Source organism: Hypomesus transpacificus, chromosome 20 (genome assembly GCF_021917145.1).
Source record: "Hypomesus transpacificus isolate Combined female chromosome 20, fHypTra1, whole genome shotgun sequence".
Lineage (NCBI taxonomy): Eukaryota > Metazoa > Chordata > Actinopteri > Osmeriformes > Osmeridae > Hypomesus > Hypomesus transpacificus.
In genome coordinates, this window is record NC_061079.1 from 3,814,364 (window position 1) to 3,842,103 (window position 27,740).

The 27,740-nt window shown below is 49.3% G+C and overlaps 1 protein-coding gene, 1 long non-coding RNA gene and 15 other non-coding genes across 17 annotated transcripts; 12 read left to right on the forward strand and 5 right to left on the reverse strand.

Moving 5' to 3' along the window:
- On the forward strand, positions 1 to 27,738 carry gc2 (guanylyl cyclase 2). Its single transcript, XM_047042893.1, has 18 exons — positions 1 to 470; positions 733 to 929; positions 1,690 to 1,991; positions 2,496 to 2,850; positions 2,950 to 3,131; positions 3,372 to 3,482; positions 3,965 to 4,045; positions 5,022 to 5,198; positions 5,928 to 6,084; positions 6,371 to 6,514; positions 6,692 to 6,840; positions 7,283 to 7,446; positions 21,416 to 21,608; positions 21,871 to 22,045; positions 22,173 to 22,271; positions 22,488 to 22,582; positions 23,408 to 23,493; positions 26,983 to 27,738. Exons 1-18 carry the CDS (start codon positions 1 to 3, stop codon positions 27,101 to 27,103), a joined length of 3,258 nt encoding a protein of 1,085 aa, XP_046898849.1. The 3' UTR covers positions 27,104 to 27,738.
- Positions 8,220 to 8,292, reverse strand: trnak-uuu. Its single transcript has one exon. It is a non-coding gene; the product is annotated as a tRNA-Lys (tRNA).
- Positions 8,991 to 9,062, forward strand: trnaw-cca. Its single transcript has one exon. It is a non-coding gene; the product is annotated as a tRNA-Trp (tRNA).
- trnan-guu lies at positions 9,290 to 9,363 on the forward strand. The gene has a single exon. It is a non-coding gene; the product is annotated as a tRNA-Asn (tRNA).
- On the forward strand, positions 9,551 to 9,624 carry trnat-agu. Its single transcript has one exon. It is a non-coding gene; the product is annotated as a tRNA-Thr (tRNA).
- trnae-cuc lies at positions 9,743 to 9,814 on the forward strand. Its single transcript has one exon. It is a non-coding gene; the product is annotated as a tRNA-Glu (tRNA).
- Positions 9,927 to 10,016, reverse strand: trnay-gua. The gene is given in 2 exon segments: positions 9,927 to 9,962; positions 9,980 to 10,016. It is a non-coding gene; the product is annotated as a tRNA-Tyr (tRNA).
- On the forward strand, positions 10,184 to 10,255 carry trnae-uuc. Its single transcript has one exon. It is a non-coding gene; the product is annotated as a tRNA-Glu (tRNA).
- Positions 10,497 to 10,569, reverse strand: trnak-uuu. The gene has a single exon. It is a non-coding gene; the product is annotated as a tRNA-Lys (tRNA).
- On the forward strand, positions 11,268 to 11,339 carry trnaw-cca. Its single transcript has one exon. It is a non-coding gene; the product is annotated as a tRNA-Trp (tRNA).
- Positions 11,610 to 13,435, forward strand: LOC124482831. Its single transcript, XR_006957771.1, has 4 exons — positions 11,610 to 12,783; positions 12,887 to 13,051; positions 13,188 to 13,262; positions 13,397 to 13,435. It is a non-coding gene; the product is annotated as an uncharacterized LOC124482831 (long non-coding RNA).
- trnan-guu lies at positions 19,266 to 19,336 on the forward strand. The gene has a single exon. It is a non-coding gene; the product is annotated as a tRNA-Asn (tRNA).
- On the forward strand, positions 19,524 to 19,597 carry trnat-agu. The gene has a single exon. It is a non-coding gene; the product is annotated as a tRNA-Thr (tRNA).
- trnae-cuc lies at positions 19,716 to 19,787 on the forward strand. Its single transcript has one exon. It is a non-coding gene; the product is annotated as a tRNA-Glu (tRNA).
- On the reverse strand, positions 19,902 to 19,991 carry trnay-gua. Its single transcript is given in 2 exon segments — positions 19,902 to 19,937; positions 19,955 to 19,991. It is a non-coding gene; the product is annotated as a tRNA-Tyr (tRNA).
- trnae-uuc lies at positions 20,159 to 20,230 on the forward strand. Its single transcript has one exon. It is a non-coding gene; the product is annotated as a tRNA-Glu (tRNA).
- Positions 20,472 to 20,544, reverse strand: trnak-uuu. The gene has a single exon. It is a non-coding gene; the product is annotated as a tRNA-Lys (tRNA).
- Positions 27,739 to 27,740: the final 2 nt, after the last annotated feature.

A 27,740-nucleotide genomic window follows, 5' to 3' on the forward strand; every position in this document is an offset into this window, starting at 1 on the left:
ATGCCATGCCTCCCCTCTCCCCCCTGTTTTTGCCTCTGGGCTCTGGGCCTCCTCCTCCTCTCCTCCCTCCCCTTCCTCCCCCAGGCCGGTGTGTTCCGAGTCGGGGTCCTGGGACCCTGGTCATGTGACCCCCTGTTCGCCAAAGCCCGGCCCCAGTTGGCGGCCATGTTGGCGGTGGAGCGTATCAACCACGACCCCAGCCTGTCGTTGGGCGTGGTGTTCCAGTACGAGGTCCTGGAGGAGGACTGCCAGACATCTCGGGCGCTAGGGGGTTTCCTGCGCAACCATCCACGGGCCAACGCCTACCTGGGGCCTGTCAACCCAGGCTACTGTGATGCTGCGTCCCTGTTGGCTAAGAACTGGAACAAGGCGCTGTTCTCCTGGGCGTGTGTGAACTACGAGCTGGACGAGCACCAGCGACACTCCACCTTCACACGCACTGTGCCCTCACCTGTCTGGGTGCTGCTCAGGTGTGTCTCTGTCACTGTGCTAAACACGCAAACATGTACAGTAACAGTAACGTAACAGTCCGCTTGATAAACATGTACATATGCAAACATTCAGCTTATTAACGTGTGAACGTATAAACAATAGGCTTGATGAACAGGTACACATGTATACATTCAGCTTATGAACATGTTAACATGTAAACAATCCACTTGTACACATGTAAACAACCAGCTTGATCAACACGTACACATGTAAACAGTCTGCATGTGCACACGTCAACAGCCTAGCACGACACTTCCGCTGGGCCCACGTGGGCGTGGTCTCATCAGCCGAGGACGTGTGGGTGGATACGGCCAATCAGGTGGCCAATGGGCTGCGCAGCCACGGCATCCCTGTCATCATCATGGTAACGGCAGAAAAGGACGTCGCCTCCGTGCGTCGGGCCTTGGTGGCCATCAAGAGAAGAAAGCACCTGCGCAGTGAGTGTTCCACAAGAACCCCAACCTTAACCCTAACATCACAACTCTAACCCCAACCCTCACCCCAGTCCTAACCTAACCCTAACATCCCAACTTTAAACCTAACCCTAAATCCCAACTTTAACCCCAACACCACTCTACTCTAACCTCAACCACCAACCCCCACCCACACCCCAACCCTGGCTTTAACTCTAACTAAAACCCTCATCCTAACTCTAACCTTGCCCTACTCATCTCAACTGGACCTCTCAATATTTCTTCACGTGACATACGGACAGCCGCGTGTGTTTCCTGGTGCCTCAGTGGGGGTCTGACTCTACCAGGCAGAGGAATGGATGAATGCTTAGGTGATGGATCTGAGCATGCCCATACCGCTAAACCTCTGCGGGTCAACATACTGAACTACTTGGCGAGTTGGGCTTCAGAAATAATAATCCAACCCGTACCCAACCAGCCTGTGCCTACCTTCTTCTCTTATGTAGAACTTGAGATAAAAGCTGAAACATATGAAATGAAATAGTGAAACGCACTGGTACATAGGAATTACATTTAAAAGCACAGTGCAGTTGATACAAATACACTGTACTGAGAATGCTAAGAAACACAGCAACCATACTGTAGCACTGGAAATGACTGGTATGTTTAACTTTAATGTGGTTGTTCACGTGTGCGCCTGTCTGTGTTTGTCTGTGTGTTTCCATATCTGTGACTGTGTATGTTGGCACGTGCACGCGTTTATTATATGTGTTTGTGCCACCAGTGGTGATCCTCTGCATGCACTCCGTTTTGATTGGTGGAGAGACCCAGCGGTTGCTACTGGAAACGGCATTGGACATGCACCTGACGGACGGGTCTGTGGTGTTCGTCCCGTATGACACCCTCCTCTACAGCCTCCCGTACCGCGACACGCGCTACCCCGCCCTGCTCAGCAACAGCAAGCTAAGGAGAGCCTACGACGCCGTCCTCACTGTCACCATGGACTCTGAGGAGAACTCCTTTCACACAGCCTACCAGCGGGCTGTGGATACAGGCCTACTGCCCAGACACACCCATCCTTTACAGGTAGGCCTACTGCCCAGACACACCCATAGATTCCAGGTAGGGTCTACTGTCCAGACACACCCATAGATTCCAGGTAGGGTCTATTGCCCAGACACACCCATAGATTCCAGGTAGGGTCTACTGCCCAGACACACCCATAGATTCCAGGTAGGGTCTACTGCCCAGACACACCCATAGATTCCAGGTAGGGTCTATTGCCCAGACACACCCATAGATTCCAGGTAGGGTCTACTGCCCAGACACACCCATAGATTCCAGGTAGGGTCTATTGCCCAGACACACCCATAGATTCCAGGTAGGGTCTATTGCCCAGACACACCCATAGATTCCAGGTAGGGTCTATTGCCCAGACACACCCATAGATTCCAGGTAGGGTCTACTGCCCAGGCACACCCATAGATTCCAGGTAGGGTCTATTGCCCAGACACACCCATAGATTCCAGGTAGGGTCTACTGCCCCGGCACACCAGGTAGGCTGGCTGATCGTCTCATGTCTCTCCTCAGCTGTCTCCTCTCTTCGGGACGATCTACAGCTCCATCCTCTTCATCGCCAACTCCCTGCAGAGCGTGCGTGAGTCCGGGGCCTGGCCGTCTGCCGCCAACCTGGTGCAGCACTCCCGGAATATGGCCTTCAACGGCTTTAGCCAGCGCGTCCGCACCAACTCCACTGGGGCCAGTCTGCTGTCCTACCTGGTTCTGGACACGGACGGGCTGACCTGGCCATTGGTGCCCACCCACAGCCTGGACCTGGAGGCTGGCATGGTCAGGGCCCTGGGCCGGCCCATACACTGGGCGGGGGGGGCCCAGCCCAGCCCGGACCCCAGCTGTTGGTTCTCCTCGCACACAATCTGTAGTGGAGGTTTGCACACACACACACACACACACAGTGTAGTGGAGGTATGCATGCATGCACACACACACACACACCCTAACCCAGATATACTGTAATGTTTGTAAGGTGTGGATCCGTTTGGGCTGGTGCTGGTGTTGCTGATTCTCGTGCTGGTTCTGGTTCTGTCTGCTGCGTTGGGCTACTGGGTCCGCCGTCGTGTGATGCAGGCCCGGCTGCTCCGAGGCCCGGGGAAGATCCTGCTGACCCTGGCAGATGTGACCTTCATCAACCTGTCCCTGAGCAACAAGGTTAGGGTACTTTATCTGGGATCTCTGGAATGCTCTGTGTGTGGTTATATAGAATGTTCTGTGTGGTTCTATTGAATGTTCTGGGCATGGTTCTTTAGCATGTTCAATATGTGGTTCTGTAGCGTGTTTCTGGTGGTTCCCTAGAATGTTCTTTTTGTTGGTTCTTTAAGATGTTCTATATGGTTATAGTGGATGTTCTGCATGGATCTAAATAGTGTTCTGTGTGATCTCCCTGGTCAGAAGGTCAGCCTGGACAGCAAGGTGAGTGACATGGGTGGCCCCACCTCACCCTTATCGGCCTCCACCATCTCCCCGGCAACCTATGAGAACTCCAACATTGCCATGTATGAGGTAAGTATGGGGAAGAGATTCCAGATAAGGCTTAGTCCTCAGGACTATCTCCTAGCCCCAAGCTCCTAGCTCCTGCCCAAAGAGACAGGGTCTGAAGCTAACAGGGTCTGAAGCTAACAGGGAGATGGGGTCTGAAGCAAACAGGGAAACAGGGTCTGAAGCTAACAGGGTCTGTAACTAACAGGGAGACAGGGTCTGTAGCTAACAGGATCTGTAGCTAATACAGTGACAGAGTCGGTAGCCAACAAGGTATGTAGCTAACAGGGAGACAGGGTCTGAAGCTAACAGGGTCTGTAGCTAACAGGGAGACACAGACATCCCAACCTGCAGAGACTAATTTCAGGGAGGTGGCTTCCCCCCGTTCCTAATGTCTGTATGTAGCAGGGTGTGTAGATAATATGGCCTGTAGCTAACAGGGTCTGTTGCTAACAGGTTGACAGGGACTGTAGCTCGCCCCTAGCCCTGACAGACTGCCTCCACAGGGAGACTGGGTCTGGATGAAGAAACTCCCATCTGGAAGCTTCAAATCCATCACTCCCCAGACCAGTGATGTGTTTGAGCTGGTGAGTTACACCCAAGGGTTACAATTACACCTGGCGCACCTGTTATACTTGTTCCACACTTGGTACTGGTCATGATCCTTAATAAACATGAGTCTTAATCATACATATGGATACAGTCTAGATCATAGATATACATACAGTCGAGAACACATGTAAAGATTTCCTATATAGAAACAGTCTAGATCACATAAAGTGGTAAAGAAACAGTCCAGATCACATATATAAATACAGATAATGTCTAGATCATTAATATACAAACATAAATACAGTCTAGATTAGAGACATAGGCACAGATTAGATTATTGATATTAATACAGTTTTATGTGGTGAGTAATGGTTTGTGAAAATCCTTAAAAGAAAGGAAATTAAAATGGCCACCACAAGCCCAACTCTACCAATACACAAACAAGGTGTTTTGTGACCTACGCTAGTTCGATCTGGAGATTACAGGAATGAGTAAAGTGATGTTCATTTTACAAAGATGATGGAATTAGACATCAGGTGTTTGGGCTTAGAACCCATGGGGAAATCAATGATGAATGGGCGTCAGCCTAGCCACCGAGATAAATCCCCCCACCGAGTCCAGACACTGACGACCCAGACAGACGAGCCAAGGAAGCTGGAGACGAAGCCACCGGATGGGGAGGTGGAGGGCCGCGCACATTTGTAACATTGACAAACTAAACAGGGAGAAAAACATATTGAAAGGCACGGCAGACTAGCGGAGGAGGCTCCTCACTGTGCTAATTGGATAGAAGTGAGCAGCCAATTGAACTCCAATGACAGCCCAGCATTGGAGTAGAGGAAAAGGGAGAGCGTGCTTAGCGGGGGGAGTGTATAGAGATATGGCCCGATCGGATACTAACATAGAGTACTGTAACTGGTGTTATAGCTATGTACTAGAATATAGGTTGAATGTTATTGTAAATTGTATATTATTATATTAATGTCTATATTTCCCATCTTCTTCCTCTAGATGAAAGATATTCGTCATGAGAACGTGAACCTGTTCATGGGGTTCTTCCTGGACTGCGGAGTGTTTGGAATCATGACAGAATTCTGTTTACGTGGTAGCATCCAGGACCTGCTACGTAACGACAACGTCAAACTGGACTGGATGTTCAAGTCCTCCCTCATACTTGACCTCATCAAGGTCGGACACACACGCACGTCCGCACATATACACACAGATGCCCGTACACATGCACACTCACTTACACTGTGTGTGTATGCATCCATGCGTGTGTGTGTATGGTGGGGGAGCATGCGTGTGCGTGTGCGTGTGCGTGTGCGCGTACTTTTGTGGGTTTGAATGCATGCATGGTGATGAAGAAAGTGTTTTGTCCGTCTCTTCATAAACAGAGTGACTAAGTTCAGTTGAGATCTGGATTTTAATAAGTATTTATCAATCTGCAGATTGGGAGAGAGAAAACCAGACCTCTGACAATAAAATGACAACACAACACCAGGCTTAGGTCTCAATCATGTCTCTCTCGGCTCTGAAGGCCGGAGGACCATGTTTTATAGGGCACAAGAATGTATACATAGATAGTGACAGTCACGCAGTAATGACGTTACAACAGTCTCAGAGAAAGAGATTCACAGCTTCCAACACATGACCACTCAGACTAGAGAGTTCATAGTTGGAGCTCTCCTTGTAGTCATGACAAGGAACATTTAGCCAGTAGTTTCTCCTGTTCCCGAACATCTATTAACCCTGACACATAGACACAATCTACTCTTATTAATAGCAAGCTTACATGAGAACATACTAACTAGTATCCAATGACTAGTTCTATTGGTTAGTGAATAATGTAAGCACACAGGAAATCACAAAATCTTCCACAATGGGTCTGTGCCTGTGCGTGTGTGTGTGTAACAGGGTATGAGGTACCTGCACCATCGAGGGATCTGCCATGGCAGGTTGAAGTCCGGCAACTGTGTTGTGGATGGTCGCTTTGTGCTGAAGATCACTGACTACGGATACAATGAAGTTCTGGAGGCCCAGAGACTCCCACGCACCCCTCCCTCTGCTGAAGGTAGACCTCACACACACACATGGATGCGTGCATACACACACACACAAACCCAGCCCTCTGCAAAGGGTATGAATACGAATTGCTATCTTTGTGTTTGTGTCAACCTTTGTGTCAATGTGTGCCTGTGTGTATGGTGTGTGAGCATGGCGTGTGTGTATGGTGTGTGCGTGTGTGCGCATGTGTATGGTGTGTGTGTGTGCATATGTATGTATGGTGTATGTGTGTATGGTCTGTGTGTATGTTGGGTGTGTGCATATATGTGTGTGTATGGTGTGTGTGTGAGCAGAGCTGCTATGGACAGCTCCAGAGCTGCTGCGTGGGTCAGGCCAGCTGGGGTCTCTCCCGGGAGACATCTACAGCTTCTCGATCGTCGTGCAGGAGATTGTGCTCAGAGGACCTCCCTACTGCATGATGGACATGACTGTTGAGGGTACACACACACACAAACACACCCACACACACACATGTATGCACCCACACACACTGTTATCCAGTCATTGCACAGGTAGATTACCTAAACCCTCTAGCACTTCTGCATTCTCTTCACCCTGTGTGTGTGTGTGTGTGTGTGTGTGCGTACATGTGTGTGTGTGTGTTTGGGCTCCAGACATCATCCAGAGGATCAAGAAGCCTCCTCCTCTGTGCCGGCCACTGGTGTCTCCAGACCACGCCCCCCTTGAGTGCATCCAGCTGATGAAGCTGTGCTGGAGTGAGCAACCAGACAGACGCCCCGACTTCAACCTCATCTTTGACCAGGTAGACAGACAAGACCAGGTAGACTGCTACCTCATCTTAAACCAGGTAGACAAACCAGACCAGGTAGACTTCTATCTCATCCATAACAAGGTAGAGAGACCAGGGAGACAGCTACCTCATTGATAACCAGGGTAGAGAACTACTTCATCTATAACCAAGTAGACAGGTACCATGTCTATAACCAGGTAGACAACTACTTAATCTATAACCAGGTAGACAGTTACCATGTCTATAACCAGGTATAGTTACCATGTCTATAACCAGGTAGACAAGTACCTCATCTATAACCAGGTACGCAGGTACCTGTTTGCATGCTGACGGATAAAAGTACTGTTAACCTTTGATCTTCCTCCTGCTCACTTCCTCCCCCTCCCCCTCCTCCTCCTCCTCCTCATCTTCCTCCCCTCCTCCCCGTCCTCCTCTGCAAACTGCCCTTCCCCAGTTTAAGAACATCAACAAGGGAAGGAAGACCAACATCATAGACTCCATGCTACGCATGCTGGAGCAGTACTCATCCAACCTGGAGGAGCTGATAAGGGAGCGGACTGAGGAGCTGGAGATAGAGAAGCAGAAGACAGAGAAGCTCCTCACACAGATGCTGCCTCCGTGAGTCTCAAACAAACACAAACACAAAAAGCATTGTGTTAGATTCCATCTCGCGGCAATTCCTTCAATTTTTCTGTCCTATTTTGGTAAAGACCAGGTCTCTGTGGTGCAATGGATAACACATTGGACTTGTGTCTCAAAGTAAGACATGGATCACTGTGAGAATTTTTTTGGCACAGGTTTCAGATCAATTTCATATGAATGTGATGGAATGATGAATATGGTTTCAAAGAACAGAATGGAATGGTGAAACTTAAAGAGAGACAGAAAGTGTACAGTCAATGATGACATCCTTACAAATCATAAACATGGCTCACGCCAATGCCCTGTCAGGGTGAAAAGAGCATTAGCCATAGTAGCGTTTGATCAGGATTGATCAAGGAGGTTGAGGGCGGTTCACGTCTGAGGCCCATTTGAAGAATCTGAAGTCAAAGTGCGGCTGCGCTGCAGGGGTCACGAGACTGGGTCTGCGTGATCTCAGTTAGGTTGCAATTAGAATTGCGTTTTGGGGACTTCTTCTGTGGAATCCTTCAGGTAGTGTTAAACAGGCACTAATCTTGTTGAATCTTTTTGCGTCCTTTGACTCAAAGTAAGGGGCGCAACGGAGACAAGGATTGCTGCGTGCCACAAGTCACTCTGTGTAGTTTTACACACAAAGCTCACGCAGGGACTTGGACGCCGGACCCTCAGATTAAAAGCTTTCATTGCTTCCTCAAAGTGAGGTATTTAAGAGAGACAGAGGTGGATCCACCGGACAAGGACTGAACACAAGCCGCCCGAACAGGGACTTGAACCAAAGATCCTCAGATTAAAAGTCTGATGCTCTGCCGACTGAGCTATCCGGGCTCTGGCAGCACAGAAAACACAGAGCATTTGGTGGAACTTCCGCATGTAAACCTCCTCGCCCACACAAACCCTTAAGGATTGTATGGCGAATCCCTGGCAAGTGTGGCGGGGTTTGCTCGTTGAACAATAGCAATACTTCCTTTATAATCCAGTTTTTAGTAGGCGGGGCACCACCCTGATATTGGCTTTTTTCGGGCATCAAGGAAACGTACGTTTGATATTTGATATTAGGAACAAAAGGAATGCATTGGGTCCAAGTGTGGAGCCAATCGTCAACATTAGTGAACACGCACCCGTCAAAAAATCTTTGACAATGAATTAGTTGGAGTAAGGTCAATACGGATCGTATGACTTGGTTGGAGTAAGGTCAACATGGATCTTATGAACAAGCTACATTTTGAACTTGTTATGAGATTGGTTTCCGTGAACACAGCTGCGGGGGTCACGAGGCTGAGTCTGCGTGATCTGGGTCGGGTTGACTTTAGAATTGCGCTTTGATGGGACTTCTTCTGTGGCATCGTTCAGGTAGTGTTGCACAGGCACTAATCTTGTTGAATCCCAGGAGAAGCTTGGCGACGTCCATTGGAACGTCAATCCTGATGGCGTTCACGCCATAGTTGGTACTCTCAGCGCACTTTGCGGCGCGGCGTTTGCACATCAGAGTCCACGTCCGAATGTTGCCACCCTGCATGCACATAGGCCTCGTGGCGCAACGGTAGCGCGTCTGACTCCAGATCAGAAGGTTGCGTGTTCAAATCACGTCGGGGTCAGCGGACATTATGTGTGGCCCTCCATTGGGGAAAGACTGTCTGTTCTTGCGGACGCAGGGAGAGCCCACTCTTTTACAGAGCTGGCAAAATCAAGCTCTGATTGCTTCCTCAAAGGCAGTCATGCCACCACTTCCAGGCAAGGCAGGGCAAAGAAAAGCCGTTCAAAGGCACACGTCTCCCCAGCGCTTCCTCCTTCCATTTTTCAGTCCTGGTGCCGTGGAGACAGGGTCTCTGTGGCGCAATTGGTTAGCGCGTTCGGCTGTTAACCGAAAGGATGGTGGTTCGAGCCCACCCAGGGACGACTGTTTTCTTGTTTGCCTCTGTCGTGGGTCCCGCCTGTGTGACAATGAGCCATCAGAGTCGAAGGAGCGGGAAAATCTCTTCACGCTGGTGCCTTGAGAGGCTTTGCTGCATGCTGGGCATAACCTTGAAGCACCTACCCCAAGAGAAAAAAAGGCAGCCTGAGCCCGTCACGCGGCGCCAAGCAAGGCGCCGTGGCTTAGTTGGTCAAAGCGCCTGTCTAGTAAACAGGAGATCCTGAGTTCAAATCTCAGCGGTGCCTTTTTTTGGCGCAAGAGGAAGCCAAGCTCTCCCTGGTGGAAGGTTCATTTGTAAGCTTCGCCTTGCAACTTGGCCCTCATCTTTGAAAGTCAGCAGAGTGAGCAGTGGAAGCAGAGCTCTCCCTGGTGGTCTAGTGGCTAGGATTCGGCGCTCTCACCGCCGCGGCCCGGGTTCGATTCCCGGTCAGGGAAACCTGTTTTTGACCTCTTTTAAAATGGGGGGGGGGGGGGGGGTGGGGGGGGTCTACCAGCTGGTACGGTGGCCTGGCCGTCAGATAGGCAATATTTGACCCCAAAACATCCCTCCTTCGAGCCGGATTTGAACCAGCGACCTAAGGATTTCCAACCGTGTTTGACCTACAGTCCTCCGCTCTACCAACTGAGCTATCGAAGGGTGAACGAGATAGAGGGTTTTTTTGGCCAGGAAGGCGTGCCATCCCCCATTCTCTCTCCAGTTCAGATCCGAAAGAAGAAAGGCTTTGCTGAAGCAGTGGGCTTTGCTGAAGCAGTGGGCTTTGCTGAAGCAGTGGGCTTTGCTGAAGCAGTGGGCTTTGAAGCCTCTCCCTGGGGGTCTAGTGGCTAGGATTCGGCGCTTTCACCGCCGCGGCCCGGGTTCGATTCCCGGTCAGGGAACTTTAGGTTCAGTCAAAAGCTTGGTAACGGCTGGCTTTTTGCGTCCTTTGTCTCAAAGTAAGGCGCGCAACGGAGACAAGGATTGCTGCGTGCCACAAGTCACTCTGTGTAGTTTTACACACAAAGCTCACGCAGGGGCTTGAACGCCGGACCCTCAGATTAAAAGCTTTCATTGCTTCCTCAAAGTGAGGTATTTAAGAGAGACAGAGGTGGACCCACCGGACAAGGTGTGAACACACGCCGCCCGAACAGGGACTTGAACCCTGGACCCTCAGATTAAAAGTCTGATGCTCTGCCGACTGAGCTATCCGGGCTCTGGCAGCGCAGAAAACACAGAGCATTTGGTGGAACTTCCGCATGTAAACCTCCTCGCCCACACAAACCCTTAAGGATTGTATGGCGAATCCCTGGCAAGTGTGGCGGGGTTTGCTCGTTGAACAATAGCAATACTTCCTTTATAATCCAGTTTTTAGTAGGCGGGGCACCACCCTGATATTGGCTTTTTTCGGGCATCAAGGAAACGTACGTTTGATATTTGATATTAGGAACAAAAGGAATGCATTGGGTCCAAGTGTGGAGCCAATCGTCAACATTAGTGAACACGCACCCGTCAAAAAATCTTTGACAATGAATTAGTTGGAGTAAGGTCAATACGGATCGTATGACTTGGTTGGAGTAAGGTCAACATGGATCTTATGAACAAGCTACATTTTGAACTTGTTATGAGATTGGTTTCCGTGAACACAGCTGCGGGGGTCACGAGGCTGAGTCTGCGTGATCTGGGTCGGGTTGCATTTAGAATTGCGCTTTGATGGGACTTCTTCTGTGGCATCGTTCAGGTAGTGTTGCACAGGCACTAATCTTGTTGAATCCCAGGAGAAGCTTGGCGACGTCCATTGGAACGTCAATCCTGATGGCGTTCACGCCATAGTTGGTACTCTCAGCGCACTTTGCGGCGCGGCGTTTGCACATCAGAGTCCACGTCCGAATGTTGCCACCCTGCATGCACATAGGCCTCGTGGCGCAACGGTAGCGCGTCTGACTCCAGATCAGAAGGTTGCGTGTTCAAATCACGTCGGGGTCAGCGGACATTATGTGTGGCCCTCCATTGGGGAAAGACTGTCTGTTCTTGCGGACGCAGGGAGAGCCCACTCTTTTACAGAGCTGGCAAAATCAAGCTCTGATTGCTTCCTCAAAGGCAGTCATGCCACCACTTCCAGGCAAGGCAGGGCAAAGAAAAGCCGTTCAAAGGCACACGTCTCCCCAGCGCTTCCTCCTTCCATTTTTCAGTCCTGGTGCCGTGGAGACAGGGTCTCTGTAGCGGCACCCGGAGCACATTCGACTGGCTATCGCGACCAATTAGCTACCTCGGTTCAAGGTTCGAGGGCCAATCGGATTCTCACTGTCCAATTGCGTCAGTCCGATTGCGCCAATCGGAACACGTACATCTCCAATTACGTCACGCCGAGCTGAGCCGTAGCAACGGCGTCCACGACCCCAGAGACCCCCGCCGAGGTTGACCCCCGCCGAAGTTGTGAGATGAGTGACAGTAGTCGCGTCAGTTCATTCATTGAAGGATACGCTCTTTCAAGTTGTCTGTAGTACCGCGCACCGCAAAGGTAAATACATACATAGCTAATCAAAATAATTTTCCGTTTGACATTTCAATACATGTTAGCATTCATCGGGTCAATGACAAGTAATATCACGAATATTAGAGTTTGTCATTTCAGAGTTTGTCATGTAGGCTAGTTAGTAGATTTCCTCAGGTAGTATTGCTGTCATTTAGCTAGCTACTTTTATAAGGGATTACTAATAGGTTACTGTAGCGACAGATGTTATTCCGACTAGCAAAAGCAATATTTAACCTGTTATATATAATATATGTCACTGGGGACAAAACGAAATAAATATAACTTTTTCACTTGTGGTAATAAAGTGACCCAGAACAAGTACAAACATATTCTTCTGGAAATAGTAGCCAGCTAAATATTTGAAATGTTAAAAAGCTAATTATAACAATAAATACATGTTATTGTACTAGTGTAAAAATCGCTCCTTTTACCTATTAGATGTCGAGTTCAAAGAGCCACAAAGGAATGGGGGATGGGGAATGGATGTCCCGTTTGAGGAGGTTTGCCAGCTCTGGGGTTTGGCCTGCTGATGCAGGCAACAGGCCAGCCCCAAGACAGAAGAGGTGGTATGACCTCTTTCAAAAGGTATATAAAATGAGCAAAAGATCACAGAAAAAAAATTCTGATGGCCTATAAAAGATGACTGAATTGCCAGAAATACCAGTCACAGTATGGGACCTTGATAAACATAATGAACAGCAACTTCAGTGTCAATGTCATGTTTAGTCACCAATAGAAGATATGTCAAAACGCTCCATTTCTATTGGGTTGTTTTCGTTAAAAAAGTGTTTGTTTTATTTGGAACAGATTGAGAAGTGCCCGTTACAGTCAGGGGGTCAAAGAATGCTGTTTGGTGGGACACAGCAGTGTGCTTGTGGCTTTCACAACCCAAAGGTAATGTGAATGAGACTTCTTGACACCAAAACACTAAAAGAATCACTATGTGATGTGCTCAGTAATGTGATGTCTGACATGGATCTCTCTGTCCTTAATACAGCCAACCACTGGGCAAACTGTGGCAGAGACCTCTACCTGTGCTGCCCCTCCCCCACTGGGAACAGCCTCTACCTCAGCCTCTGCCTCTGCCCCTCCTCCACTGGGAATGGCCTCAGCCTCTGCCTCAGCCCATGTCCCAGCACGGCCCACACTGAATTTGTCCATGGTGAGTATTTCAATATTATTGTCATACAAGCTTTCAAATATGGACAACCACTGATTACATATGATGATGGCAAAATGGAAGAGCATTTCAGGTTTACAATGTATTCCTTTGATAAATGCTCTAATTGTCACCACAGTTTTCTAAACCACGATTTGGAGGCTCACATGGCGCTGCTGCAAAGCCAAATGTGAATGTGGTTAGGAAAGCAAAGGTAAATATGATTATATGTAAATATAATATAATACATATTTATAGGTTAATATGAGCAAACCTACATCTTAAGAGCTTGATTTGAGTCCATTGATTTCTACTTTTTACAAATGCTTCCCCCCATCCTTCTCCCAGCCTCTGTCCAGTCCACCCACCATGACAGGAGACACCCAGGCCACTGCCAGCTCACCCATGGCCTCTGTGAGGACCACCCCACCTGGCTTTGGTTCCCCTACAGCCTCTGTGAGGACCACCCCACCTGGCTTTGGTTCCCCTACGGCCTCTGTGAGGACCCCCCCACCTGGCTTCGGTTCCCCTATGGCCTCTGTGAGGCCCAGAACACCATCAAGCCCTGCCGTGGCTTTTGTGAGGACGGAATCACCGCTCTCAAAGCCCCCATCCACCCCCTACAAAGCCTCCATGAGGACAACTTCTCGCTCCAGCCCTGCGATGACCTCTGTGAGGCCCAGCACAGCTTCCAGCCTCAGCACTGTTGTCTCAGAGACCAGCACCAGCCCTGCAATGGCTGCTGTAAGTGTTGTGTTCTTGGAACTGTTTTAGTTTTATAAGATGAGGTTGTTCTCATATGATTGGGCTATTCTGTTTTTATAAATATATTTATTTCTCTTGTTTTGTAACAGGATGTGCATGATGAGGATGAGCTTGCTGCTCCTGGCCCTGCTCCTGGTCCAACTCCTGACTTCTGGCTTCCTGTCAGAATGAAGGAGACGATCCCAGTTCAGGACCAACGGTGGATTGCGTCCACCCTTTTTCAGTCTGGCAAGCTGCGTTTGAACTTGAAGCTCTGGTATGAGCCACCAGCCTCTGCCCTGATATACCACCAGGCTCCAACACCGGACCGCTTTTTTGCCCACAGGCTCTTGGTATGGATGCCCTATCACTTGTGGAAAGTGAGGGTAGTCTGCCAAACCTGTGGGAAGCAGCTGACGGGGTATGGTGTGCACAAGAGGGTGCGTAAGGTCCTGGACGTGGACCGCTACTACCTGATGGTGACGGAGACACTCAGGTGCACTGTGTGTCGCCTGACCCATCTGGCAACCAGTCAGGCTGTCCTGGACCAGCTGGACCTGCCTCACAGGAGGAAGTTCAGGATGATCCTGACACGCTTGTGAGTTAAAAATCTACAATCATTTTCTGATAATGCCTGCTGCAGGTCCTTACATAATTGAACAAGTTCTTGAAACTTATCTGTCTTTTCTTCAAGGTATGCTTGTGACATACGGGTCATCCGCATGTTGCGGGAACGGACCCTCGGCAATAGCCCGGCGTGCCTGGTGAAGCAGCTGCGGGAGAACCATGGGGAGGAGTGGTTGGACCGCCTGGCCGACTACTTGGGGGAGTGTGCGGCCTTCGTTGACCAGCCCAGCCTCTTCCCAGTGACCTGCCAGGAACCTCCACAGCCCCTCGATGTCCCAACCAGCCGGTGGGTGCTGTCGGTGTACGGCAGGGACATCATCAGCCGGATGGACCATATAAAGGCGTCCATCACGTCAACCTTTGGTAACATTTTGAAGATGGACTCCACCAAAAAGGTAATAGGATGAAGAAAATCCATAGTGTAAATTATGTACAACACAATGAAAACATGAAACCTCAATGATTTGTATTCTTACAAGCACACATACACACACACATCCATGCCTTTGATTAGACTGCAGTAATACATGAATAAATAAATACACTTCTGTGTTTATTTAACAGACTTTCTTTTGAAACCTCTCATGAAGTTTTTTGTGTGAATTTTGTCATTTCAGATGACAAAGAAGCTGGCTGGTGCAGCAAAGGGCACTGCATTCTGGGTGACCTCGGTGGGGAATGAGATCGGCCAGGTCCTCATCAGTGTCCTGACTGCCCAGGAGGGACCGGGGCTGGACCCGATGGTCTCTGGCCTCATTGAGAGGTACACCCAGGCAGGTGCAGCTCCCCCGGTCCTGCTCTATGTGGACTGTGGCTGCTGCTCAGAGGAGGGGGAGACCAAGCTTCAGGCCAGGTTTGGTGGGTGGCCTGACCTGAAAATAAGGCTGGACATCTGGCATTTTATGCGACGGCTGGCCGTGGGATGCACCACCGATGCCCATGCCCTGTACCCCCTCTTCATGAGCCGCCTGTCTGTGTGCCTGTTCGAGTGGGACGCAGCAGACGTAGCCCTACTGCGAAGGGTGAAGAGGGAGCAGCTCAAAAGGGAGGGTGTGCCCCTCATCACCAGTGACATGGTGGACAAGGCCATCACCAAGGCTGAGCTGTCCCAGTTCTGCAGGCGGAGGACACGTGGAGTGGACGCCACGGTCCTCCGCATTGAGCAGCTGCTGCAGGAGCTGATGGGGGAGAAGGGGAGAGACCTGCTCGGGGTTCCGCTGCTGGACCAGCCTAAGATGGAGCACATCTGGCGCACCCAGAAGAGGCACGTGAAGTGCATCCAGGATGTGCCAGGTGTACTCCTGTACACTGAGACAGGCAGTTCCACCAGGGAGGGGATCCAGCTGACCACATACAGGTGTGCAAGAGGCTCCACCTCCTTGGAGTCCTTCCACTGCCACCTGAACAGGTTTATTCCAGGTTGGTGTAGATCTTCATCTAAACATTATTCTTAATAATGAAATTATATTCAAATAGCCTTATTAATCATTGTTCACGTTCTCTCTTTTTTTTTAGGAACGAGTGCAAACCTGCTCAACTTCCAGCTGTACCTCCTGGAAGGCCTGAACAGGTGGAACCAGAACCGGGCAGCGGCCTCCATCACCACCAAGCGCATGGCGCTGTTGACGTACGCGGGGGACGTGCTGGAGTCCGTCAACAGCAACAGCCTGAAGGTGTTTGGAAGGAAGTATGTCCCCTCCTTCATCCCGCCGAGAAAGTACACCGGTAAGTCTCAGGGCAAATATGAATAGAAATAATGATGTTGTTGAGAGCTCAGTATTTATGCATCATGGTAAGTTCCATATCTGTTTTTTAATACTCATTAGCATTGCATTGTTGTTCATGTTCAGGAGAGTTGCTTGGGGTGAACTACCTGCTTAGGCAGACAGGGCAGCCCTTGCAGGACATGGACCCCGACTCTGAGGAGACAGACCAACTGCTGGAGGACCACGCCACAGAGGAGGAACAGGCGGATGAAGGGTTTGAGGATGACGAACAGGACCTCACTATTGGTAGTGTTTCGGAAGACCTCCCGTCTTCCGCCCTGCCTTCCACCACCCTGCCTGTGGTCCCCACCCTGCCCCTCACCTCCTCCACCCTGCCTTCCACCACCCTGCCTGTGGTCCCCACCGTGCCCCTCACCTCCTCCACCCTGCCTTCTAACACCCTGCCACTCACCTCCTCCACCCTGCCTTCCACCACCTTGTCTCTAACCACCTCCATCCTACCTGTCACCACCACCACTCTGCCTGTCACCCCCATGCCTGTAGCTACCACCCTGCCTCCCCCCATAACCCAGCCTTGTGTCCCAGGTGCCTCCTCACAGGTGCCTGAAGAACAGCTGGTATGTTAACTTTCTACTAGTAATTAACTGTCATTCATAGAAACTAACAAGTTCAGTAGTTAGGAAAGTGTCTGAATACAAGCGCAATTCATTATTAGGAACAACACACAGTAATTGACAGCAAACAAATAAAACACACAGCAGCAGCAGTCAATATAACATACCTTTGCCATGAGGTGTTCAGCGCTAATGTGAAATTGTTCAATGTTTCAGGCTGTGGACGAGCATGGCATGCCAGGCATGGATCGGGTGGATAGACTGGCAGAGTGCTTAGTGGAGCTGAGGCATCAGACCAACATGACCCTCGATAACCAGCAGGTCAGCAAGACATTCATTGTACAACAGATATTTGTTTATATATTTATAATATATAAACATATAAAATATATGTTTTCTTTCCTTCTTAGGTCAGCAACATTGTGGGGCTGTGGCAAGACCTGCTGGATTACGACAAGCAGAGGGTCGTGTTTGCTGCGCGGCATCTGGACAGGCTGATAAAGGGAAGGTTCCGCCACAAAAAAAAGGTGGAGTTCACGCCAGGTGTGGAGAGTGTGGAGAGGTGTGTCCTGGGGTCCACTGGTTCGCCTGCTCAGTGGCCAGACTGCTGCCGCCTTGTGGAGGCCATCTTTGTCCGGCTCTCGGACATCCATAAGAGTCCCAGGAAGCAGGGGAAGAGCAGCATGTCCAGGTGGACTCTGATCCTGCAGGACTACCGCAAGGTCCGGCAGCTCATCCTGGGCAATGGGGCCATCATGCAGGGCACCACCCTGCAGCTGGTGGAGGTGAACCAGTCGACCCTCTCCCAGTGGTACAACCGGAGGGTGAAGAGGCAGGATCTGGCTGTGCTGCAGCAGGGCATAAACTTGCCAGGTCCTCTGTCTGTGGCTACCGAGCCTCTCCCGCCTGCCAACGTCCGCCCTGCTGTTGCTCCACCTCAACCCCAGGGAGCATCCCACACCTACCACCTGCCGCAGAGCACAGCAGGGCAGGCAAAGACCAAGAGGCGGGCAACATATGCAGCCACAGCACCACCTCCAGCGGTCCGACCCAGGCTGGCAGCCCAGAGGCAGCTCTTCCCTGGCCCTTCAGCCGCCCTTGGAGCCCCCACTCCCATCCCTATCATGCCCCGCCCTACCATCATTGCCCCTCGCCCTGCTGCCGTCCCCACTGTGGTGTTTGTCTCCCGAGCCCCTGGTATGAGGGCACCCTCTGCCCCCTCTCCATTGATGGTCCCCCAAGCCCTGCGTTTTGTCCCACCCTCTTCCTGCACCACCCACCTTCCCCAGCTTCGTCCTGCTCCTGGTCCAGCTCCCCGTGCCCACCAGAGGAGAGTGGAGGCCAACAAATGCTGGAGGTGTGGCCAGAACAGAACGGCAGAGACTGGCCACAGCCAGTATAAGGGGACTGTTTACTGCCCCTCTGCAGAGACTCTGTCCAGAGAGCAGTGGCTAGAGGAGCAAAAAAATAAATAATTCTTTGGGCCTTTGTATATAGTTTTCATTGTTTAGATATAGTTAATGCTTAGATTTCCCGTGTGTATATCGTTTTCATTGTTTAGATATAGTTTATGCTTAGATTTCCATTGTGTATATAGTTTTCATTGTGTAAATATTGTAATTTAGCATATCATTTGCCTGTATATATATATATATATATATATATAGTTTAAATTAGTTGTTGTTGTTCATATTTATATTTTTACAATTGTGGATAAATGTTTCTATTTATCAACTATTTGTTGGTCAGTCCGTCGTTATTTCCCAATCACTACTCTTTCTAACCAAATACGGCAAGTCTGCAAGAAGTAAGAGCAGCAAAAAGTGACTAACTTTACGCTTGCTTGCGCACATTGTTTTAAAATATTTAATATATGGATCATGCAAGTGTTGATATGGTAAGTGCAGAAACCAAAAAGACAGAGCTTCAGATAAGAGCACACAAAGCTCAGAAGCCACACAGTTTGAGAGATAGATAGATGGATGGATAGAGAGATAGATCTAATTAAAACTAACCAAAAACAGTACTCCTGTGTGGAGTGAATACAAATAAAGGCAAATAGTGTACAATAGATAACCCTGTAAAATATAAATAATGCACTAGTGGATACAAATGGTTTTGAAATTACACTAAATTAGCAACGTATCTCCATCTATCTTATATTGTTACATTTTGATAACATACACACTTGGAGACTCAAGTGTGTGTGTTTATTAGAAATAGTCAAAGGTGCCGTAGGTGGGACGCGAACCGCGGACCTTCGGTTCCATTCTACGTCTTCCCCAAACACTGTAAAATTCATAATTTCGGGTGTTTTTTCGAATTGTCTTAAAACGTAACGGGTTAAACATGTTTAAACTATGAATGGGGACTTTCAACTTTCCCCTTTTCTCTCTTTTTCCTCTTCTTCTCCCTTTTTCCTCCTTTTTTCTCCCTTTTTCCTCCTTTTTTCTTCCCCCTCCCTTCTCCCCCTTCTTCCCCCCTCAAACAGGCGATTGTTCCCCAGCTTTGGCGCAATTGGTTAGCGCGTTCGGCTGTTAACCGAAAGGATGGTGGTTCGAGCCCACCCAGGGACGACTGTTTTCTTGTTTGCCTCTGTCGTGGGTCCCGCCTGTGTGACAATGAGCCATCAGAGTCGAAGGAGCGGGAAAATCTCTTCACGCTGGTGCCTTGAGAGGCTTTGCTGCATGCTGGGCATAACCTTGAAGCACCTACCCCAAGAGAAAAAAAGGCAGCCTGAGCCCGTCACGCGGCGCCAAGCAAGGCGCCGTGGCTTAGTTGGTCAAAGCGCCTGTCTAGTAAACAGGAGATCCTGAGTTCAAATCTCAGCGGTGCCTTTTTTTGGCGCAAGAGGAAGCCAAGCTCTCCCTGGTGGAAGGTTCATTTGTAAGCTTCGCCTTGCAACTTGGCCCTCATCTTTGAAAGTCAGCAGAGTGAGCAGTGGAAGCAGAGCTCTCCCTGGTGGTCTAGTGGCTAGGATTCGGCGCTCTCACCGCCGCGGCCCGGGTTCGATTCCCGGTCAGGGAAACCTGTTTTTGACCTCTTTTAAAATGGGGGGGGGGGGGGGGTGGGGGGGGGGGTCTACCAGCTGGTACGGTGGCCTGGCCGTCAGATAGGCAATATTTGACCCCAAAACATCCCTCCTTCGAGCCAGATTTGAACCAGCGACCTAAGGATTTCCAACCGTGTTTGACCTACAGTCCTCCGCTCTACCAACTGAGCTATCGAAGGGTGAACGAGATAGAGGGTTTTTTTGGCCAGGAAGGCGTGCCATCCCCCATTCTCTCTCCAGTTCAGATCCGAAAGAAGAAAGGCTTTGCTGAAGCAGTGGGCTTTGCTGAAGCAGTGGGCTTTGCTGAAGCAGTGGGCTTTGCTGAAGCAGTGGGCTTTGAAGCCTCTCCCTGGGGGTCTAGTGGCTAGGATTCGGCGCTTTCACCGCCGCGGCCCGGGTTCGATTCCCGGTCAGGGAACTTTAGGTTCAGTCAAAAGCTTGGTAACGGCTGGCTTTTTGCGTCCTTTGTCTCAAAGTAAGGCGCGCAACGGAGACAAGGATTGCTGCGTGCCACAAGTCACTCTGTGTAGTTTTACACACAAAGCTCACGCAGGGGCTTGAACGCCGGACCCTCAGATTAAAAGCTTTCATTGCTTCCTCAAAGTGAGGTATTTAAGAGAGACAGAGGTGGACCCACCGGACAAGGTGTGAACACACGCCGCCCGAACAGGGACTTGAACCCTGGACCCTCAGATTAAAAGTCTGATGCTCTGCCGACTGAGCTATCCGGGCTCTGGCAGCGCAGAAAACACAGAGCATTTGGTGGAACTTCCGCATGTAAACCTCCTCGCCCACACAAACCCTTAAGGATTGTATGGCGAATCCCTGGCAAGTGTGGCGGGGTTTGCTCGTTGAACAATAGCAATACTTCCTTTATAATCCAGTTTTTAGTAGGCGGGGCACCACCCTGATATTGGCTTTTTTCGGGCATCAAGGAAACGTACGTTTGATATTTGATATTAGGAACAAAAGGAATGCATTGGGTCCAAGTGTGGAGCCAATCGTCAACATTAGTGAACACGCACCCGTCAAAATATCTTTGACAATGAATTAGTTGGAGTAAGGTCAATACGGATCGTATGACTTGGTTGGAGTAAGGTCAACATGGATCTTATGAACAAGCTACATTTTGAACTTGTTATGAGATTGGTTTCCGTGAACACAGCTGCGGGGGTCACGAGGCTGAGTCTGCGTGATCTGGGTCGGGTTGCATTTAGAATTGCGCTTTGATGGGACTTCTTCTGTGGCATCGTTCAGGTAGTGTTGCACAGGCACTAATCTTGTTGAATCCCAGGAGAAGCTTGGCGACGTCCATTGGAACGTCAATCCTGATGGCGTTCACGCCATAGTTGGTACTCTCAGCGCACTTTGCGGCGCGGCGTTTGCACATCAGAGTCCATGTCCGAATGTCGCCACCCTGCGTGGCACAACACCCTTTGCAGCACAACAGTTGCACATCAGAGCCCGTGTGACACACACAGGCAGGCACACGCATGCACGCACAACACAATGACAGACGGACACATATACAAACACATAGTGCAACTTCTATAATGTGTGTTTTCCTTAATTTAGTTTTTGTGTGTGTTTTGCGTGTGTTCAGCTCGGTGGCTGAGGCCCTGAAGACAGGCAGTGTGGTGCAGCCGGAGCACTTTGACAGAGTCACGCTGTACTTCAGTGACATCGTGGGCTTCACCACCATCTCGGCCAATAGCGAGCCCATCGAGGTGGTGGACCTGCTCAATGACCTCTACACATTGTTTGATGCTGTTATAGGAGACCATGATGTCTACAAGGTAACACCGAGAGTGTATGTATCATGTATTTGTTGTGAATGTGTCCAGTACTTGTTGTGTATGTGTCATGTATACGTCATGTGTATGTCATATAAGTCAAACATAAATGTTTGGTGGATGTGTCATGTATGTGTATGTATCTGTACAGTATTTCTATGTCTGGTGAACGTGTCATGCATGTGTTGTGTTTGTTGTATGTGTTATACATGTGTCATGAATGTGTTTCATGTCGTTGTCTGTGTTATATATGTCATGTCCCCAGGTGGAGACCATAGGTGATGCCTACATGGTGGCGTCAGGGCTTCCAGTTGCTAATGGCGACCGTCACGCGGCTGAGATTTCCAACATGGCACTGGACATTCTGAGCTCTGTGGGGTCCTTCAAGATGAGGCATATGCCCGACGTCCCCGTGCGCATGCGCATAGGCTTACACTCAGGTACAACCCTGTTCCTTGACCCCGGAATTCTGACCCCTGACCCCTGGACCTGGACCTGACCCTAACCCTTGCCTTGACCCTAGCCCTGACCCCTGACCTTGGCCTTGACCCTACTATGTGTGTGCAGGTCCATGTGTTGCAGGAGTGGTGGGTCTCACCATGCCCCGCTATTGTCTATTTGGAGACACCGTCACCACCGCCTCCAAGATGGAGTCCACTGGAATGCGTGAGTCATCACCTGCTCAGTCATTACCGGTCTGCTCTCTCTGCTCTTGGCTCATGTTGACATTCATTGTATGTGCGTGTGTGTGTGGTGAGAATGAGACTGTGTCTATGTGTGTGTGCTTGTGTGGTCCATGTGATTGTGTGTGTTTGAATGTGTGTGTTTGTATGTGTGTGTGTGTGTGTGTGTGAGGGTGGGTGGGTGGGTGTCTGTCCCCAGCGTATCGTATCCATGTCAGCCACAGCACAGTGAAGATCCTGCTGCAGCTGAAGGAGGGCTACAAGGTCCAGCCGAGAGGAAGCCCCGAACTGAAGGTCTGAACAGACCCAAATCTCCCTCCCCCTCTTTCGGACTCTCTCCCTCTCTACCTTCCTTTGCCTCTCCCTGTGTTTAGGGAGTTGTGTGTATAGGGTGACCAGACATCCAGATTTTGTCCGGACAGTCCAGTTTTCCAGCCCTTTGTCCGGACCGCTGTTGCGTGTCCTCCTTTTCGTCCTTTTGTCCTCCTTTTTAAACCTTCCTGCCCACCGTCGCAATTTACCACTCGCGTAGGCTTTCAAATGCCAAAAAGATTTGAAACCTCCTTCAAATCTACGTGGAGTTCAGAACTCCCCTTTGCCACTAAGAGCAGCAAAGATCAATATCATGCCTTCTGTAAGCTCTGTCACATTGATGTAGACGTGATTAGTAAGGGGAAAGGGGCTTTAGAGCGGCATGCCTGCGCTACGCAACGGCTCAAGTTCTGCCGGGCAAGTTCTGCCGGGCACTCTTCCTTACATCGTTTTTTTCTCCGAACACCACAGCGGATGATAAAACAACCGCTGCTGAGCTGACCAAATTATATATTTTTATGTATATTACAATTGAAATAATTTGGGGAATGGTACGGTCTTATTTTCTTATTTCTCTTTTGACTAAACTTGTCTCACCACAGACAACAGAAAATCAGTGCACTTGCATTGAAGTCTTGAATTTGTATTCAAATGACAAATGTTGACTTACTAAAGTAATTAAGACTCTTAATTTCAACGCCCCCCCCCTGCTTTTCAGGGTCATGCTTCTGGTCACCTATGTGTGTAGCATGTTCTCCACTGTGTTTAGCGAGGTGTGTGTAGCATGTTCTCCACTGTGTGTTTCAGGTCAAGGAACTGGGAGACACCTACTGGCTGATTGGCAAGGACAGCTTCACCAAGCCTCTGCCCATCCCTCCAGAGGTCAAGTCTGGGTAAGAGCAATGCCTGCTACTGGTATATCCCCTGGTGTACTTGTGTACCGTATTTTTCTGAAATAAATCCGCGGTCTACACCCCGATTTTACATTTTTCTTGAGTGGTGAGGCTTATATGAAGCGGCTTATTGAACGTTTTTATGACAAAACACGCTTCAAAATTTACTAATGAGAAGGCTAACATGTAACACTAGCATGGTAGTAGCATTGCTACGAGCAGAGGCGATTCTAGGATCAGACCTTTAGGGGGGGATCAGCCCCCAATAAGAATGTGACATGGATACAGTGCCTTGCAAAAATGTTTAACCTGGAATTTTACTGGATAACAATTAATACATGTATCTATTATTATGCAAAGTAATTCTTAATGAACTATACCAGCATTAAATTCAACGATGATGATGTGTCAAAAAAAAAAAAACATTGTTTTAACACGTTAGAGCACTAAAACTTATTTAAGATAATTAATTGTGTAATGAACGCTGCAGCGTTTAATTGAAGAAATACGGTAATAATAATTCATAATAGTAAAAAAAGATTACAATTTTTTTTAAATTATTTTTAGGGGTGCTGAGATGGAATTTAGGTGTGCTTGAGCACCCCTAAAAAGAGTGTAAAATCGCCAATGGCTACGGGTATTATGCTAGCTAACCTAGCCCGGAAGCTAACTAAAGCTAGCTAGCTACTGTTTCGGAAAAATTATTTATGCTTTGGGGAGCATCGGATATATTTTGAACTCACGCATTTAAAGGTAAATATTAGTTCATTTCCGGCAGTGGCGATTTCTTTAAGACTGCAAGGGAAACTCGGCTTCCCCTAAAACAGGGGAATGCATGGGTTGTTATCAGCTCTGTGGAAGCCTGGTAATTACCATTTATTTGTGTGCTGGAGCAGGTAAACATCTAAAACATGCAGGACAGTGCCTCTCGAGGACCAGGGTTTCCCACCCGGCCACCTCTGCCCTAAAATGTAAAAAAACTAATCGTCGAATATTTACTGTTTTGTTAACATTTTAAATGCGTTAGAAACATGTTCATCTCAAAGACAAATTCGTATAGAATCAGCAACCTATAGCAGGTTGACTGACTCGATTTCCTTCTCATACATTCCCGTGGCGTCACAGTGCCTTTCCCTATTGAAGCCTGGCGTACATGGACTTCAATGGGGCTGCTTTGAACAGTTTTTTTTCAGTGCTTCGAAACCATACGGTCATTAGGTAAATGCTGCGATTATGTCCCGCCCACGGACGCTCGGTGTCTCTGGGGGTGAATGGAGGAGTGGGCTGGCCTGGACTCTGGGCTTCCGCGTGATGATTGGAGGGTCTGTCGAAAGACTGCATCTCCTTTTGATTGACAGCGATTGTGTACTATAAAAAGTTGCCGAAGTTCTTCAAGCTCAGTCGTTTCGCGGATTTTGCCAGTGTACTCAAAAGACAAACTGCTGCAACCTATTTCTAGGAATTGCTTGATGAAATTGCTAGCCAATTTTCATCATACATTTAATACAATTATACACCACATTCCTTGTTTCAGTTTAACCTAATTCCGACATTTCCTCCTCCAAGTTTAATATAGTTAAATTGTTTGTTCATTCAATCATTCATACAGTAGGCTAGGCTAGTGTCGTAGGGGTGAACTAGCCAGTGAACTAGCCAAATGAATGCAAAACATTTATGATGTAGGCCGAAAATAAGATTCCCCTCTTTGAAAAACCAGCAGCCACCCTGATTCCTGGGCAACAGAAAACATACATTACGCACTTACTTTTATTTTCGAAGTGTGTTGCAAAGGCATGCTGTAAGATCGCCTATACTCGTGCATTCCCATATCAAGTACGGCATATATTCCAGTGCGGTTTATACTCACATTTACAAACACAAAGCTCCCATTCTGGTTTTCCTAAAAATACGGTATTTCCCCTGGTAGCTATCCTGTTATCTCCTCCTGTCATCTCCACCTGTATCTCTACTGTAATCTCCCCTGGAGTATCACTGCTGGTATCGCCCCTAGTGTCTCCTGGTGTTTCTCGTGTCTCTACAGAGCACAAGCTCATGGGCTGCAGATGGAGGAGATAATGCGTCACAAGAAGAAGAAAGCCGAGCAGCTGGCCAGGGGGAGCAGATGAATCTCTGCAGGCTGCACTTGTTACCTGCCCTGCCCTACCACACCTGTTACCTGCCCTGCCCTACCACACCTGTTACATGCCCTGCCCTACCACACCTGTTACCTGCCCTGCCCTACCACACTTGTTACCTGCCCTGCCCTACCACACCTGTTACATGCCCTGCCCTACCACACCTGTTACATGCCCTGCCCTACCACACCTGTTACATGCCCTGCCCTACCACACCTGTTACATGCCCTGCCCTACCACACCTGTTACCTGCCCTGCCCTACCACACCTGTTACATGCCCTGCCCTACCACACCTGTTACATGCCCTGCCCTACCACACCTGTTACTTGCCCTGCCCTACCACACCTGTTACATGCCCTGCCCTACCACACCTGTTACATGCCCTGCCCTACCACACCTGTTACATGCCCTGCCCTACCACACCTGTTACCTGCCCTGAACGACCTGTTACTTGCCCTGCCCTACCACACCTGTTACCTGCCCTGCTTGACTACACCTGTTACCTACCCTGCCCTACCACACCTGTTACATGCCCTGCTCTACCACACCTGTTACCTGCCTTGACCTACCACGCCTGTTACCTGCCCTGTCCTACTCTACCGCACCTGTTACCTGCCCTGTCCTACTCTACCACGCCTGGTACCTGCCCTGCCCTACTCTACCACACTTGTTATCTGCCCTGCCCTACCACATCTGTTACCAGCCCTGCCCTAACACATCTCTTACCTGATGTGCCCTAACATATCTTTACCACACTTGCCCTCACCAGCGAGATCAGATGAAGCCCAGGATTGTTCTACCTGTCTCACTTCCTGAATACAAAACCTGTCTCACTACCTGAAAACAACACCTGTCTCCCTTCATGGTGACAGCACCTGTCTCACCCCTGGTGACAACACATCTCACTACCTGAAAACAACACCTGTCTCCCTTCATGGTGACAACACCTGTCTCATCCCTGGTGACAACACATCTCACTTCCTGACCACACAAGTCTCACTTCCTGGTGACAATACCAGTCTCAACACTTGTCTTAACACCTGTCCACTTCCTGGTGAAAATATCTGTCTTACTTCCTGGCGACCACGTGTGTCTCACTTCCTGGTGACAACACCTGTCTCACTTCCTGGTGACAACACTTGTCTCACTTCTTGGGGATGAGACCTGTTTATCCACTCCATAAAGCCTAAATGGTCTGTCTGCTGCCCCTCTGTGCTTCTGTGTCTGTTCATGTGTCGATGTGTCTGGTTGAAATGCTGGTGAAGGTGACAGCAGAGATGGGGGGAGTACTAGCAGGGCGAGAGGACTGCAACTTCCTGACTGACTCCCGTCATCCTTCTTGCTGTGTTTCAGGATGCCGCGGGACTTTAAGCAGCTCCTTCGGAAGGCCGTGAGGAGGCTCTCCACTGTGCGCCATGTTACTGAGCTGCCTACTGGAGGCGAGGAGGACAACATCATGATACACCACCATTGACATTGGAACATTAGAACACTTGAACCTTGGAACACATCTGAAATATACTGAAACCCTGGAATACCTCACTGGGAACACTGGAACTCTGAAACACCTGTCTGGAAACACTGGAACACCTCACTAGGAACACTGGAACCCTGAAACACCTCACTAGAAACACTGGAACCCTGGAACACCTCACTAGGAACATTGGAACACTGCAACACTGGAATATCTCATGAGGAACACTGGGACACCTCACCAGGAAACATGGAACTTCACTAAGAACACTGGAACAGTGCAACACTGGAACACCTCCCCAGGAACACTGGAACACAAGGGCATTGGAACACTTGAACACCTCACTTAACACATCCTCGGTGATCCTCCACCCTCCTCCTCTCCCCCCCAGCCAATCTTCCTTGAAGTTCTTGAGAGATAGGTGGTTCAGCATATCACAGTGGGCACAGCAGGGGTTTAATCTCACCGTTATGATTAGAAAGATCTCCTCTAAGGACATTCTGCTGGTCTAAACATAGACTCTGAGGATTAATGAGTCCCAGTCTATACCACTTAATCAGTGAGCTTTACTTCCTCACCCTCCTCTCCTTCCTCTCCCTCCTTTCCCTTCTCACTCTCCTCTCCCCCCTCTCCTTCC